General features: G+C 43.7%; 1 protein-coding gene across 1 annotated transcript in view; it reads right to left on the reverse strand.

Annotated features, from left to right (window-relative positions):
• Positions 1-18,246, reverse strand: part of LOC129820733 (alpha-1,3-mannosyl-glycoprotein 4-beta-N-acetylglucosaminyltransferase A-like) — a 104,747-nt gene that overhangs the window by 20,652 nt on the left and 65,849 nt on the right. Inside the window, exons 5-7 of the mRNA XM_055877647.1 lie at positions 2,235-2,368; positions 1,177-1,223; positions 909-1,022 (exon numbers count right to left, since the gene is read on the reverse strand). Coding sequence (XP_055733622.1) covers positions 909-1,022; positions 1,177-1,223; positions 2,235-2,368 — 295 coding nt within the window. The remainder of the gene's footprint in view (positions 1-908; positions 1,023-1,176; positions 1,224-2,234; positions 2,369-18,246) is intronic.

Below are 18,246 nucleotides of genomic sequence, written 5' to 3' on the forward strand. Positions count from 1 at the left end.
AGGAGATGACTGGGCTCCAGACTGAAAGGGACAGAGGAGATGACAGGGCTACAGACTGAAAGGGACAGAGGAGATGACTGGGCTCCAGGCTGAAAGGGACAGACGAGATGACAGGGCTCCAGACTGAAAGGGACAGAGGAGATGACTGGGCTCCAGACTGAAAGGGACAGAGGAGATGACAGGGCTCCAGACTGAAAGGGACAGAGGAGATGACAGGGCTACAGACTGAAAGGGACAGAGGAGATGACTGGGCTCCAGACTGAAAGGGACAGAGGAGATGACAGGGCTCCAGACTGAAAGGGACAGAGGAGATGACAGGGCTCCAGGCTGAAAGGAACAGAGGAGATGACAGGGCTCCAGACTGAAAGGGACAGAGGAGATGACAGGGCTCCAGACTGAAAGGGACAGAGGAGATGACAGGGCTCCAGACTGAAAGGGACAGAGGAGATGACAGGGCTCCAGACTGAAAGGGACAGAGGAGATGACAGGGCTCCAGACTGAAAGGAACAGAGGAGATGACAGGGCTCCAGACTGAAAGGGACAGAGGAGATGACAGGGCTCCAGACTGAAAGGGACAGAGGAGATGACTGGGCTCCAGACTGAAAGGGACAGACGAGATGACAGGGCTCCAGGCTGAAAGGGACAGAGGAGATGACAGGGCTCCAGACTGAAAGGGACAGAGGAGATGACTGGGCTCCAGACTGAAAGGGACAGAGGAGATGACAGGGCTCCAGACTGAAAGGGACAGAGGAGATGACAGGGCTCCAGACTGAAAGGGACAGAGGAGATGACAGGGCTCCAGACTGAAAGGGACAGAGGAGATGACAGGGCTCCAGGCTGAAAGGGACAGAGGAGATGACAGGGCTCCAGGCTGAAAAAATGTCTGTTTACTGGGTGTTTCCCCTCACCTGACCCTCTCTCTGGAGTCTCCGAAGGTCTCTTTGAGGTCTTTGAGATCAGGGTAGTAGCTGGCAGGAGGAGAGATCACCTCCAACAGACCTGAACTGAACTCTGTAGAAAACCTGGGATAGACAGACACACACACACACACACACACAAACGATTTGTTATTCTCCTTCTGTTCTCTCTAAACCGTCAGGGGAATTATCAGACAGGAAACAGTCATCACAAGACAGGAAGCTGTGTGAGGTGGGGACAGGAAGTGAGGTCACTCACTCTTTCTCCAGTCCGGTCACCACGCTTTGGACGTATTCAGTGTCCGTCTGCAGAAACAGAAAATAATGTTATGTATATCACAGTGTGTGTGTGTGTGTGTGTGTGTGTGTGTGTGTGTGTGTGTGTGTGTGTGTGTGTGTGTGTGTGTGTGTGTGTGTGTGTGTGTGTGTGTGTGTGTGTGTGTGTGTGTGTGTGTGTGTGTGTGTGTGTGTGTGTGTGTGTGTGTATGTGTGTGTGTGTGTGTGTGTGTATATATATATGTGCATGTGTATGAGAGTGTCAGGGATTTGGGCACAAAAAAATACAAATTTAAACCAGAATAATAGAATGAGCTACACTACCGTTCAAAAGTTTGGGGTCACTTAGAAATGTCCTTGTTTTTGAAAGAAAAGCAAATTTTGTCCATTAAATTAACATCAAATTGATCAGAAATACATTGTAGACATTGTTAATGTTGTAAATGACTATTGAAGCTAGAACAGGCTGTTTTTTTTATGGAATATCTACATAGCCGTACAGAGGCCCATTATCAGCAACCATCACTGATGTGTTCCAATGGCACGTTGTGTTAGCTAATCCAAGTCTGTTGTATCAGTGTCCCTGTTTTGATGTAGCCTAGGCCTACTTGTTGTATGAATTTGTAATCTATCGTCCCACAACAGTCCCAGAGTCTGTTTAGAAAATGATATTTATTTATCGTATCGAACGACAAGCTGATCAATAGAAAAGGTCAACTTTTCTACTCTGGTGGATAGTAGATTGACAGGCTAGTGATTTTGCTGTTTGTTACTGGTCTTGTTGTCTGAGGAAAAGTACATGTGGACAGTTATTCTAACATCTTCAAGACAAATTACCATAATATCAATGTGGTCTGTCATTCTGAGCACTGTGGGTAGACACCCTAATCAGGTTATGCACCCAATTCATATGGGTCCGGTAAATTTCTCTCTTTTTTTTGAGAAACCCTGGTGTGTGTGTGTGTGTGTGTGTGTGTGTGTGTGTGTGTGTGTGTGTGTGTGTGTGTGTGTGTGTGTGTGTGTGTGTGTGTTTCCCCCCACCTCTCCTACGAAGACGATGATGACACAGTCATGTTTCTCCTCAGCTGAGAGCTTGTTGATGAGCGAGTGCAGCGTCTCAGCCAGGTACGACTTCACTTTACGCTTTACGGTAGGAATACCCATCACCATGGAGACTGGGGGAGATGAAATGACCCGGGTAAGAACAGAGTCAGACCATAGAGGAAGAAACACAAAAACACACAGGCTGAGAATAGAACGTGTTAAATGTGCTAACTAAGTTGCTTTGTATTTTAAGAAAACAAACATTTTCAATGAATGGAAGGCAGAAGTTTAACTGAGGAAAAGGTAGGAGAGGGAGAGAGACTGGTGGGAGGGAGAAAGTAAGAACGAAAGAAAGGGAGGGAGGGGAGAGGGAGGGAAAGAGTTTGGGGGGGAGAGCACAAGAGAGGGAGGGGAGAGAAATAAATATAGAGAGGGAGAGAGAGAAAGAGAGGGAGGGAGGGATAAAGAAAGAGAGAGAAAGAAAGAAAGAGAGAGAGAGCAAGAGAGAGGGAGGGGGAGAGAGAAATCCTCTGTATCATCATTAATAGGAGACTCCTACATTTCCTCAGTGAAAACAATGTATTGAGTAAATGTCAAATTGCCGTTTTATCTAATTACCATACAACAAACCACGTATTCACCCTGCACACCCTAATTGACAAACAAAGAAACCAAAACAAAGGCAAAGTCTTCTCATGCTTTGTTGATTTCAAAAAAGCTTTTGACTCAATTTGGCATTAGGGTCTGCCATAAAAATTGTTGGAAAGTGGTGTTGTAGGAAAAAGATACAACATTATCAAATCCATGTACACAAACAACAAGTGTGCGGTTAAAATTGGCAAAAACCCACACATTTAATTTCACAGGGCCGTGGGGTGAGACAGGGATGCAGCTTAAGCCCCACCCTCTTTAACATATATATCAACGAATTGGTGAGGGCACTAGAACAGTCTGCAGCACCCGGCCTCACCCTACTAGAATCTGAAGTAAAATGCGACCCGATTCAGGAAACTAGGTGTATGTCGCAAGTCACGACTTCACAGGAGAGCCTTTTGAACGAAAAAATGCGTTGTGTGCCTGGAGCCCAGTCATCTCCTCATGTGCCTTAATATCAAACTTGTATGTCATCTGTAAATACGAATACAATTGATATATTACAAGCCTAGTTGGTTTAGCCACAGAGAAAGGCAGCAACCTTCCTGCTAGCCATGATTGGCTGAGATAATGAGTGGGCTGGACATGCAGAGAGATGAGTTTGGATTGGTCTGCGGTGTTGCATCTTGGAGTCTATAAAATGAGCTGCTCATAATGCCTAGATAATCCTTTCTACTGCAGTTTTAATGTATTTAAATTTTACTTTAACCATGGAGAACTGCAAAAAAATTACTGTAAGTCGCTCTGGATAAGAGCGTCTGCTAAATGACTTAAATGTAAATGTGTGTAGTGATCTCTCAGAATGCCATTTTGCATCGATTGTATAATAATGCATCTGGAATTTGTCTTTCAGCATCAATCAGTAGAACACGCCTGACTCTAATCCACTAGTCCCACAGTCATCAAAAAGAGATCTAGCGCAAGCAAAGGCAGCAGCGCAGTCTTCAACTACATGCACCATTTCTTCAACTACGGAGTTGGGAAAACACGTGTGGACCTGAATTGTGAGAACTGCAGTGGCCAAAACAAGAACAAGTTTGTGCTCTGGTATTGTGCCTGGTGGACCATGCACAAGCTCCACCACAGTCTGGACCTTCACTTCCTGATCACAGGTCACACCAAGTTTGCCTCTGACTGGTGCTTCGGCCTCATCAAGCAGCGGTTCAGAAAGACCAGAGTGAACACTTTGTCTGAGATTGCTGGTGTTGTGAAGGACAGCACTGTGACATGGGTCAACATCCCACAGCTGGTTGGACTGGAGGATGGTACGGTGCTGGTGGAAAGCTATGGCTGGCAACAACACCTGACTCCGTACTTCAGGCCGCTGCCACAGATCAGGCAGACCCAGCACTTCAGGTAAAAAATGATTTTCATTATGATGTTATTCTTATCTAAACATGTGAGGTGAATTGATGTTGTGCAGGGTTATAATGTGTTCAGATTTTTTGTTTTCTGTTTTACAGCTTCGATGCTCTGGAGCCTGGTGTTGTCGCCAAGGAGCAGTCGGACTGTCGGGACCAGGTTTCAGCTGCTGCACAACGCTGACATCCTTCCTCCCATAGATGGTCTGCCTGTAAAAGCACCACCTGTAGTGTGGTTTTCCACTTTAAACAAGTCAAAATGAGGCTCAGTAGTGTGTGTGGCCTCCACGTGCCTGTATGACCTCCCTACAAGGCCTGGGCATGCTCCTGATGAGGTGGCGGATGGTCTCCTGAGGGATCTCCTCCCAGACCTGGACTAAAGCATCCGCCAACTCCTGGACAGTCTGTGGTGGATGGAGCGAGACATGATGTCCCAGATGTGCTCAATTGGATTCAGGTCTGGGGAACGGGCGGGCCAGTCCATAGCATCAATGCCTTCCTCTTGCAGGAACTGCTGACACACTCCAGCCACATGAGGTCTAGTATTGTCTTGCATTAGGAGGAACCCAGGGCCAACCGCACCAGCATATGGTCTCACAAGGGGTCTGAGGATCTCATCTCGGTACCTATTGGCAGTCAGGCTACCTCTGGCGAGCACATGGAGGGCTGTGCGGCCCCCCAAAGAAATGCCACCCCACACCATGACTGACCCACCGCCAAACCGGTCATGCTGGAGGATGTTGCAGGCAGCAAAACGTTCTCCACGGCGTCTCCAGACTGTCACGTCTGTCACATGTGCTCAGTGTGAACCTGCTTTCATCTGTGAAGAGCACAGGGCGCCAGTGGCGAATTTGCCAATCTTGGTGTTCTCTGGCAAATGCCAAACGTCCTGCACGGTGTTGGGCTGTAAGCACAACCCCCACCTGTGAAGGCATTTGGGCAGTGGTGTAAAGTACTTAAGTAAAAATACTTTAAATTACTACTTAAGTAGTTTTTGTGGTATCTACATGACTTCACTATATATCTATTTTTGGCACCTTTTACTTCACTACATTCGTAAAGAAAATAATGTACTTTTTACTCCATACATTTTCCTTGACACCCAAAAGTAGGAAAATTGTCCAATTCCCACACTTATCAAGAGAAAATCCCTGGTCATCCTTACTGCCTCTGATCTTGCAGACTCACTTAATAAGGAATTTGAAATTATTTATACTTTTACTCAAGTATGACATTTTAGTACTTTTTCCACCCCTGGGTGTGGCTGGGGGTTATAGCATTTATTTCACATGACCCATCAATTTAGACAGGTGTGTCTGGGTAAGTGTCATTAATATTTATAACATATTTTTATCTGGACACGTTGTTTACCTGGAATTTTTCCTTATTGTAGGCTACCACTTTTAGTCTTAATCTTTACTACACTACTCACTGTCTAGTACATGGCCTCACATGTGAATCCTTAAAGAGATGGGTGGGGCTAAGGCTTAAGAGGGTGTGAACAATGCTGAATGGGTGTAGACAATGGAGAGGTCTCTAGTAGGTACCAAAACATTCAAAGGCCGTTACAAGTATCAACTTTCAAAGTAGAAATACTTTCCCATTGTTCCTCAAAAATGCTGTGTATGATATTCCATTTTGTAGCTCTGAGTCTACTTTTATCCACTGTAAAAAATAAATCAATTCAAATGTTGCTACATAAGACAGAATCCAGGTTGTGAGTCACAAATGTCAACTGTTTGCTGAGGGCCAAATGGACTGCTGCTGTAGCAGCACCTTGATCTTCTGCACAGATGCTCTCAGACCTGGCCCTGATAGTACATCTCAGTAAGACAGAAAATAATGGTATTCCAAAAAAGATTCAGTTGCCAGGACCACAAATACAAAGTATATCTAGACACCGTTGCCCTAGAGCACACACAAAAAACTATACATACCTCGGCCTAAACATCAGAGCCACAGGTGACTTTCACAAAACTGTGAACGATCTGATAGACAAGGCAAGAAGGGCCTTCTATGCCATAAAAATAAAATTTGACATACCAATTAGGATATGGCTAAAAATACTTAAAATCAGTTATAGAACCCATTGCCCTTTATCTGGGGTCCGCTCACCAACCATGAATTCACAAAATGGGACAAACACCAAATTGAGACTCTGCATGCAGAAAACACCAAATAATAAATGCAGAGCCGAATTAGGCCAATACACGCTAATGATCAAAATCCAGAAAAGAGCCGTTAAATTCTAAATCCACCTAAAAGGAAGCGATTCCCAAACCTTCCATAACCTCTAACGCCTCCCTAACCCGGATCCGGGATCCCCCCCAACACAAAAGCTGACTAGCATAGCCTAGCCTAAAGTTACAGGGATATCATAAAATAAAATGTTCATGAAATCACAAGTCCAAGACACCAAATGAAAGATACAGATCCTGTGAATAAAGCCACCATTTCAGATTTTTTAAATGTTTTACAGGGAAGACACAATATGTAAATCTATTAGCTAAACACGTTAGCAAAAATCACAATTTTTCTTTGTCCACCATTTTCTCTCAACACCAGTAGCTATCACCAATTCGGCCAAATAAAGATATTGATAGCCACTAACCAAGAAAAACCCTCATCAGATGACAGTCTATTATTTATTTATGGTATAGGATAGGTTTTGTTAGAAAAATGTGCATATTTCAGGTATAAATCATAGTTTACAATTGCACCCACCATCACAACTCGACTAGAAAAAAATACAGAGAGCAACGTGTATTACCTAATTACTAATCATAAAACATTTCTTAAAAATACACAGCGTACACTAATTGAAAGACACAGATCCTGTGAATCCAGACAATATTTCAGATTTTCTAAGTGTCTTACAGCGAAAACACAATAAATCGTTATATTACCATAGCACATGTGCAAACATTACCCCAGCATTGATTCACGGCAAAAAGAGCGATAGCATTATCACCACCAAAATGTATTGATTTTTTCACTAACCTTCTCAGAATTCTTCAGATGACACTCCTGTACCATCATATTACAACATACATATAGAGTTTGTTCGAAAATGTGCATATTTAGCCACCAAAATCATGGTTAGACAATGAGAAAAGTAGCCAAGCTGGTCAGAAAATGTCGGGCGCCATATTAGACAGTGATCTAGTCTTATACATAAATACTCATAAACTTGACTAAAAAATACAGGGTGGACAGCGATTGATAGACAATTTAATTCTTAATACAATCGCGGAATTACATTTTTTAAATTATCCTTACTTTTCAATACAGGTTGCGCCAAGCGAAGCTACACCAAACAAAATGGCGGCATAAGCGTTTAACATTTTTCAACAGAAACACGATTTATCATCATAAATAGTTCTTACTATGAGCTGTTCTTCCATCAGAATCTTGGGCAATGAATCCTTTCTCCGGTCTAATCGTCTTTTGGTCGAAAGATCTCCTCTTGTCCCGTCGAAATGGCCACTAACGTTCACCATGCACTGGAAAAGTGCCCAGCTCTTCAAAGTGCATCACACAGAAATGCCATAAAATCGCCCTAAACGGATTTAAATTGCTATAAAATGGTTCAAATTAACTACCTTATGATGTTTTTAACACCTATAACGAGTAAAAACATGACCGGAGAAATATTACTGGCTAAACAACAGCTTGGAAGGAGGCAAGTCCGATGTCCATCGTGCGTCAGGCGCGGGCAGGAAAAGAAAGCTACTTCCGGTCTTTGGTGTTTTATAGAGGCCCTGATTGCGCAATCGACTCCATTCAAAGCGTCACCACGTACTGACATCCAGAGGAAGACGTAGGCAGTGTTTGTTTCTCCATAGCATTTACAGGGACTTTACAACCGACCTGGGAACAGGGGCCAAGATTTCTGAAATCTCACTCCCTGTCATGAAAAGTGCTGTAGAAGGAGTTCTGTTTCACTCAGAGACAAAATTCCAACGGCTATAGAAACTAGAGAGTGTTTTCTATCCAATAATAATAATAATATGCATATTGTACGAGCAAGAATTGAGTAGGAAGCCGTTTAATCTGGAGCCCGATTTATGCTAAGTCGAAACAGCACCCCCTATATTCGCAAGAAGATAAAGCCATCACCTACACAGAGATGAACCTGGAGAAGAATCCCCTAAGAAAGCTGGTCCTGGGGCTCTGTTCACAAACACACCCCACAGAGCCCCAGGATAGCAACACAATTAGACCCAACCAAATCATGAGAAAGCTAAAATATAATTACTTGACACATTGGAAGGAATTAACACTATTGTAAATACAACCCATATTTATGTTAATTTATTTTCCCTTTTGTACTTCAACTATTTGCACATCGTTACAACATTGTATATATACATAATATGACATTTGAAATGTCTTTATTATACATATATTTTTTTTTACTTTGTGAGCTTAATGTTTACAGTTAATTTTTATTGTTTATTTCACTTTTGTTTGTTACCTACTTCACTTGCGTTGGCCAATGTTAACATATGTTTCCCATGCCAATGAAGCCCTTAAATTTAAATGTAATTGAGAGAGAGGTGAGACAGCAGCTATTGTTATACTCCTGGCTATCAGTTGTATTCTGTGTCCTGAAGGGAGAGAGTAGAATAGGGAATACAGACAGACTATTATCTTCTTTAGAGGGGGTGATCCCCTGAAAACCACACTGAAAAACTAGAGACATATCACTCCATTTGTCCCACACTGACACAATAGGCCCAGGGATCTCTTTCACTGGGGAACAGGGCTGTGCGTGTGTGTTGGTGTTGCATTGTATACTGGTACCACGGTCATATCACGGTACCAAAAAGACATGATACTTATGATACCAACATTTTAGGTTCTAATTATCAGAGTAATAACTCGACAGACACTACGAAAGCTTAGACAGAGTTAAAACAATGATCCCAAAGGATCGAACAACTGAACAAAGACATGGTTCCACCCGTGGTAGTGTACATACCCCACTTTGGGTGGAGTCTCCTCCTTATCGCTAAACATTGCATCCTTATTGCTAGGCTGGGAGCTAAGTGATATGGGCCTTAAACGGAGAGTACAGGCCAGGCTGATAGGTTTTGCAAATTCGCCGTCACGCAGAGGAAACTCCGTTTTGCAAGAGGCATGTCTACAGCTTTACAGGAAAGAAAACGTCTCGTCTTGATCTCAAACGGTTAAAAATATGACCCATATTACCGGAGATACTTTTTGTTCTTTCTGCGCGATGTCGCGCGCATTTGATATAATTTCACACACCATGTCGAGGGCCGTTTTTAAACTAATCCCGGACACTAATTATTGGTTTGATAACAATCAACTTTGTTCAGTCTTGTTACCTAGCTAGCTAACAACCTGGTACATTGACAGGTCTGTGAAAATGTGCTACTCATGAGATGTGTTTCAAAGGTAGGATTCTTATAGGCCTAATGGAAGCCTAAAGTATAACACACTATTTGTGGTGCTCCTTACATTCTGTTTGGTGCCTAACGCTTTTAAAGTTGGGAACAGTGTGTGTACGTGTTCGGGAGGGAGAGTCTCTGTCTTTATGAGGGAGTGTGTGTCTGAGTGTTTATAAGGGGAGTATGTGTGTGTGTGTGTAACAGATGTAAATCGTACTCTCCTTGCGTTGTGTTTCGTCCAAATAAATCCCATCAGCCAGTGGTCCCCGTTTGAGCATCATTTATTTATTTTGCCCCTCCATCACATTTTCATACTGGCTGAACAAAATATAAAAATACAATATGTTGTTTAATAGGAAACAGCACGTTAGTTGTGCAGGGCTGAACTATATTGATGGCCGTCGATGGCAAAATCTGTAGCATGAAGACAACTGTGTTAGCAGTGGGCTTATGTGACCATTACATCGGTGTATGCTAGCTAACACACTTATTTACAGCAATCCTATGCCAAAGCACATCCCAGAAAGCCCCTCAATCCCTAACAGGTACCATATACCCACACATGTATAAATCAGTAATGTACAGCAAACTTGTACACATTGGAAAATAGAAAACAGTATTCAGAACGTGACCTACCCCTTGCAACACATTTTCATAGTGGGAAGACCTGACATTCGCGATCTCCCCTATCTGCAAGCGGGGCCAATCACAACACGCCTTATTGTCATCAGAGTTGAACCAACCAATAAGAATGCTTGAACATTAAATACACCTTTCTTTAGAGGCAAGTGGAAACATAACCAACTCTGTTACATGTGTCTGAGTGTTTATGAGGGAGTGTGTGTGTCTTAACTGAACAGTAAAGGTGGTTTCATGCAGTGTTTTCTCCTTATTGACACAATGACAAGCAGATCATTACTCACGTATATTCCTTCCTCCCATTCCTCCAGCCACATCACAGGTAGACCTGTGCTATTATCAGCAAATCAGTCATTCTATGCAGTATTCTATTATAGAGTGTGAAGTTCAATTCAATATGTGTTGTATTGAGTAGAAGTGTGACTGTCAGTGACAGGTTTTCTGGGTAGCAGATGCGCATAACATTTAGAAAATGGGAATAAATGTCGGGGGACGTGGCGAACAGAACACCCCCCCCCCCCCCCCCCCCCCAGTGGTATCTTGATACCTGGCTTGGTATGGTATCGTTAGTAAAACGTTTGTATCGTGACAACACTAGTGTGTGTGGTGTGTGTGTGTGTTTACACGATAGCACTCTGCTTCTCAGTCTTGCTGGAGAGAAAGGGAGGACCACGTCATCTTAATTGCTCTATTCTGCTCTCCTGCATGCACACTCCTTCCCTCCCTATCTTTCTCATCTAAGACCGGAGATGTTTGTCTTTCAAAATATTCAAATTAGAGGGCAGAAAAACAGGAAAATATTTGCATATATTTGCTTTGACCACCAAAAAATATCCAACCACACCAGGAGTGAGAAAACAACAGTGAGTGTGTGTGTGTTTAATCTCTATTATGGGGCTAGCTCTAGAGACAAACATTGGAAAACATGGGGGAAGAGGGAGGCACAATAAACAGACTGAAAGAGAGTGAATGAATGAGTGAAGGAGGAGAGAGAGAATGAAAGTGTCAGAATGGTGGAGTGTGATCTGTGCAGCGTGGAGAATCGGTCCTTGGTTTGCTTTGTGTCTCTCCACCCAGCACAGAGACACACACAGAACCAGGAAAGTAGGTCGGGATGAAAAGAGAGAGTGGGAAAGAGAGAAAAAGAGACGGAGACAGAAAAAAGGAGCAAATAAGAGGCAGAGGGAACTTTTGGAACTGTAATGTTTACTGTAAATGTTTTATTGTTAACTTCCACTTTTGTTTATCTATTTCACTTGTTTTGGCAATGTAAACGTATGTTTCCCATGCCAATAAAGGCCTTAAATTGACATTGAATTTGAGAGGGAGAAAAAAAGGGAGATCGTGACAGACAGACTGACGATGGAGGGATGGAGAGTGTGACCGAGGGAGGGAGAGAGGGGGGAGGGAGACAGTGAGACAGAAAATACAAGAAGCTAAAGGGAGGGGGGAGAGAGAGAGACTTCTTATGCCATCACTCAACCCCTTCATCCCCCATCCCCCTCAGAAAAGAACCCTGATTATCACATCCATCTGTGCCTCTGACAGACAAGTGAATGGTGATCTGACGTCCGCACAGAGACAGAATGGACCAACTGACCTGTGTGTGTGTGTGTGTGTGCGTGCGTGCGTGTGTATAGAAAGGCCTAGTAGAGATATAGAAGAGTATTGTGTGTGAGTTTAGATCCTAAGACTCTCAGACATCAGATTCAGTACCAGTAGTGCTGAATGGACCTGAAGGCTATCAGCTCCCCCTTGCTATCTGCTAGCTAGGCTAGTGCATGACACTCAAATATAAGGCTACATGGCAATCCCATCCGTTTATACCAGGGGTTTTCAACCAGTCCTTGTCCAGGGAGCCCCTCCCAGGGAAACCGGCAACCCAGGGACCCCCATCATACATCATGTCTTGTCATCAGGTGAATGATAATGGCAAGAAGAAGTAATCAACATTTCAAAACACATTTTTGTAAAGAGCAGCTGTTTAGCTGGTTAAACAAAAGTTAGCCATGTATTGGCAAAAATGTATGTCCAAGTCACAAAAAAGCTTTCCAGCGGCACTTGCCTCGCTGGTAGCCTATTCGCAGGTGCTTTTCAAAGTCTATGGGGCATTTCCATGATAATGGAATAACGCTAAGAATCAGATTTTATATTTAAACAAATGTATTCCAAACAAAAAAACATTGATTTCAAACCATAGAACTCTATGCACAAGGATTGCTTTTAAAGGTCCAACGCAGTCATTTTAATCTCAACATCAAATCATTTCTGGGGAACAATTAAGTAACTTAACGTAATTGTTTACAATTAAAATGGTCAAAAAGAAACAAAAATAGCTTTTTAGCAAAGAGTAATTTCTAAAGCAAGAATTTAGATAAAACTGTCTGGGAGAGGGGAAAACTGAAAACTAGCGGTTATTGGCAGAGCGGTTTGGAAGTCTTTCTTACTGGTCTATTAACTTCTTATGGCTGCAGGGGCAGTATTGAGTAGCTTGGATGAAAGGTGCACAGGGGTGCCCAGAGTACACGGCCTGCTCCTCAGTCATAGTTGCTAATATATGCATATTATTAGTAGATTTGGATAGAACACTCTGAAGTTTCTAAAACTGTTTGAATGTATTTCAGAACTCATATGGCAGAACTCATGTATAACAGAACTCATATGGCAGGCAAAAACCTGAGAAAAAAATCCAACCAGGAAGTGGGAAATCTGAGGTTGGTCGATTTTCAACTCAGCTCCTATTGAAGATACAGTGGGATATTGGTAATGTTGCACTTCCTAAGGCTTCCGCTAGATGTCAACAGTCGTTAGAACCTTGTCTGATGCTTCTACTGTGAGTGGGGCCGAAGGAGAGAGGAATGAGTCAGGTCTATCATGACCTGAACATGCACTGACCATGCGCGTTCACGTGAGAGCGAGCTCTGTTCCATCGCACTTCTGAAGACAATGGAATTCTCCGGTTGGAACATAATTGAAGAATTATGTTAAAAACATCCTAAAGATTGATTCAATACTTCGTTTGTCATGTTTTTACGGACTGTAATATAACTTTATCTTTTCGTCCGTACTTTCCGCTGGACCTGCCCGCGCATTGTGAGTTCGGAAAGTGTACTGAACGCTAGAACAACAAGGAGGAATTTGGACATAAATTGACATTATCGAACAAAACAAACATTTATTGTGGAACTGTGATTCCTGGGAGTGCATTCTGATGAAGATCATCAAAGGTAAGTGAATGTTTATAATGTTATTTCTGACTTCTGTTGACTGCATAATATGGCGGATATATTTGTGTCTTGATTGGGCTCTGAGCGCCGACTCAGATTATTGCATGGTTTGCTTTTTCCGTAAAGCTTTTTTGAAATCTGACACAGCGGTTGCATTAAGGAGAAGTGCATCTAAAATTCCATGCATAACAGTTGTATCTTTTAGCAATGTTTATTATGAGTATTCCTGTAAATTGGTGTGGCTCTCTGCAAAATCAAAGGATGTTTTGGAACTTCTGAACGTAAGGCGCCAATGTAAACTCAGATTTTTGGATATAAATATGAACTTTACCGAATAAAACATACATATATTGTGTAACATGAAGTCCTATGAGTGTCATCTGATGAAGATCATCAAAGGTTAGTGATTCATTTTATCTATATTTCTGCTTTTTGTGAATCCTCTCTTTGGCTGGAAAAATGGCTGTGTTATTCTGTGAATAGGCACTTTCGTCGTAAAGCCTTTTTGAATTCGGACACTCTGGCTGGATTTACAACAAGTGTATCTTTAAAATGGTGTAAAATACATGTATGTTTGAGGAATTTTAATTATGGGATTTCTGTTGTTTTGAATTTGGCGCCCTGCAGTTTCACTGGCTGTTGAAGAGGTGGGACGCTACCATCACACGTACCAAAGAGAGGTTAAGGAGAAGTATATCTTTAAATCTGTGAATAACACTTGTATCTTTTATTAATGTTTATTATGAGTATTTCTGTGATTTGATGTGGCTCTGTGCAAATTCACGGGATGTTTTGGAGGCAAAGCCAAATGTAAACTGAGGTTTTTGGATATAAATATGAACTTGATCGAACAAAACATACATGTATTGTGTAACATGTTGTCCCGGGAGTGTCATCTGATGAAGAATATCAAAGGTTAGTGATTCATTTTATCTCTATTTCTGCTTTTTGTGACTCCTCTCTTTGGTTGGAAAATCACTGTATGCTTTCTGTGACTAGTTGCTGACCAAACATAATGATATGTTCTGCTTTCGCCAAAAAACATTTTTGAAATCGGACACTGTGGTTGGATTAACGAGAAGTTTATCTTTAAAATGGTGTCTAATACTTGTATGTTTGAGAAATTTGAATTATGAGATTTCTGTTGATTGAATTTGGCGCCCTGCAATTTCATTGGCCGTTGGCGAGGAACCCCGTTCCCAGATAGGTTAAGTGGGGGAGTATCATAGATTTTAAGTATAGTTTTGTTACCTCTGTAGTCAAAACAATTTCATATGTATTGGAAATTAGCTAGGTTGAATTTGGTTATTTGAGTTACCTTTTTTATTTGCTTTTTAGAAGAGAGGTTGGAATCAAGTATGATGCCGTGGTTCTTAAAATCAGATACATAGACATCTGTCTCAGGGGCATCAGATCCCAACCTGGAGCTTTTCCCCTGATCCATAGACATCTGCCTCAGGGGCATCAGATACCACCTGGAGCTTTTCCCCTGATACATAGACATCTGTCTCAGGGGCATCAGATCCCAACCTGGAGCTTTTCCCCTGATACATAGACATCTGTCTCAGGGCATCAGATACCACCTGGAGCTTTTCCCCTGATACATAGACATCTGTCTCAGGGCATCAAATACCACCTGGAGCTTTTCCCCTGATACATAGACATCTGTCTCAGGGCATCACATACCACCGGGAGCTTTTCCCCTGATACATAAACCTCTGTCTCAGGGGCATCAGACACCACCTGGAGCTTTTCCCCTGATACATAGACATCTGTCTCAGGGGCATCAGATACCACCTGGAGCTTTTCCCCTGATACATAGACATCTGTGTCAGGGCATCAGATACCACCTGGAGCTTTTCCCCTGATACATAGACATCTGTCTCAGGGGCATCAGATATCACCTGGAGCTTCTCCCCTGATACATAGACATCTGTCTCAGGGGCATCAGATACCACCTGGAGCTTTTCCCCTGATACATAGACATCTGTCTCAGGGGCATCAGATTCCACCTGGAGCTTTTCCCCTGATACATAGACATCTGTCTCAGGGGCATCAGATACCACCTGGAGCTTTTCCCCTGATACATAGACATCTGTCTCAGGGGCATCAGATACCACCTGGAGCTTCTCCCCTGATACATAGACATCTGTCTCAGGGCATCAGATACCACCTGGAGCTTTTCCCCTGATACATAGACATCTGTCTCAGGGCATCAGATACCACCTGGAGCTTCTCCCCTGATACATAGACATCTGTCTCAGGGCATCAGATACCACCTGGAGCTTCTCCCCTGATACATAGACATCTGTCTCAGGGCATCAGATACCACCTGGAGCTTTTCCCCTGATACATAGACATCTGTCTCAGGGCATCAGATACCACCTGGAGCTTTTCCCCTGATACATAGACATCTGTCTCAGGGCATCAGATACCACCTGGAGCTTTTCCCCTGATACATAGACATCTGTCTCAGGGGCATCAGATACCACCTGGAGCTTTTCCCCTGATACATAGACATCTGTCTCAGGGGCATCAGATACCACCTGGAGCTTTTCCCCTGATACATAGGCATCTGTCTCAGGGCATCAGATACCACCTGGAGCTTTTCCCCTGATACACAGACATCTGTCTCAGGGGCATCAGATACCACCTGGAGCTTTTCCCCTGATACATAGACCTCTGTCTCAGGGGCATCAGATACCATCTGGAGCTTTTACCCTGATACATAGACATCTGTCTCAGGGGCATCAGATACCACCTGGAGCTTTTCCCCTGATACATAGACATCTGTCTCAGGGCATCAGATACCACCTGGAGCTTTTCCCCTGATACATAGACCTCTGTCTCAGGGGCATCAGATACAACCTGGAGCTTTTCCCCTGATACATAGACATCTGTCTCAGGGGCATCAGATACCACCTGTAGCTTTTCCCCTGATACACAGACATTTGTCTCAGGGGCATCAGATACCACCTGGAGTTTTTACCCTGATACATAGACCTCTGTCTCAGGGGCATCAGATACCACCTGGAGCTTTTCCCCTGATACATAGACATCTGTCTCAGGGGCATCAGATACCACCTGGAGCTTTTCCCCTGATACATAGACATCTGTCTCAGGGCATCAGATACCACCTGGAGCTTTTCCCCTGATACATAGACATCTGTCTCAGGGGCATCAGATACCACCTGGAGCTTTTCCCCTGATACATAGACATCTGTCTCAGGGCATCAGATACCACCTGGAGCTTCTCCCCTGATACATAGACATCTGTCTCAGGGGCATCAGATACCACCTGGAGCTTCTCCCCTGATACATAGACATCTGTCTCAGGGGCATCAGATACCACCTGGAGCTTTTCCCCTGATACATAGACATCTGTCTCAGGGGCATCAGATACCACCTGGAGCTTTTCCCCTGATACATAGACATCTGTCTCAGGGCATCAGATACCACCTGGAGCTTCTCCCCTGATACATAGACATCTGTCTCAGGGGCATCAGATACCACCTGGAGCTTTTCCCCTGATACATAGACCTCTGTCTCAGGGGCATCAGATACCACCTGGAGCTTTTCCCCTGATACATAGACATCTGTCTCAGGGGCATCAGATACCACCTGGAGCTTTTCCCCTGATACATAGACCTCTGTCTCAGGGGCATCAGATACCACCTGGAGCTTTTCCCCTGATACATAGACATCTGTCTCAGGGGCATCAGATACCACCTGGAGCTTTTCCCCTGATACATAGACCTCTGTCTCAGGGGCATCAGATACCACCTGGAGCTTTTCCCCTGATACATAGACATCTGTCTCAGGGGCATCAGATACCACCTGGAGCTTTTCCCCTGATACATAGACATCTGTCTCAGGGCATCAGATACCACCTGGAGCTTTTCCCCTGATACATAGACCTCTGTCTCAGGGCATCAGATACCACCTGGAGCTTTTCCCCTGATAATAGACATCTGTCTCAGGGGCATCAGATACCACCTGGAGCTTTTCCCCTGATACATAGACATCTGTCTTAGGGCATCAGATACCACCTGGAGCTTTTCCCCTGATAATAGACATCTGTCTCAGGGGCATCAGATACCACCTGGAGCTTTTCCCCTGATACATAGACATCTGTCTCAGGGCATCAGATACCACCTGGAGCTTTTCCCCTGATACATAGACATCTGTCTCAGGGCATCAGATACCACCTGGAGCTTTTCCCCTGATACATAGACATCTGTCTCAGGGCATCAGATACCACCTGGAGCTTTTCCCCTGATACATAGACATCTGTCTCAGGGGCATCAGATACCACCTGTAGCTTTTCCCCTGATACATAGACATCTGTCTCAGGGCATCAGATACCACCTGGAGCTTCTCCCCTGATACATAGACATCTGTCTCAGGGGCATCAGATACCACCTGGAGCTTCTCCCCTGATACATAGACATCTGTCTCAGGGGCATCAGATACCACCTGGAGCTTTTCCCCTGATACATAGACATCTGTCTCAGGGGCATCAGATACCACCTGTAGCTTTTCCCCTGATACATAGACATCTGTCTCAGGGCATCAGATACCACCTGGAGCTTCTCCCCTGATACATAGACATCTGTCTCAGGGGCATCAGATACCACCTGGAGCTTTTCCCCTGATACATAGACCTCTGTCTCAGGGGCATCAGATACCACCTGGAGCTTTTCCCCTGATA

The sequence above is a fragment of the Salvelinus fontinalis genome, chromosome 23, assembly GCF_029448725.1.
Source record: "Salvelinus fontinalis isolate EN_2023a chromosome 23, ASM2944872v1, whole genome shotgun sequence".
NCBI classification, from domain to species: Eukaryota; Metazoa; Chordata; class Actinopteri; order Salmoniformes; family Salmonidae; genus Salvelinus; species Salvelinus fontinalis.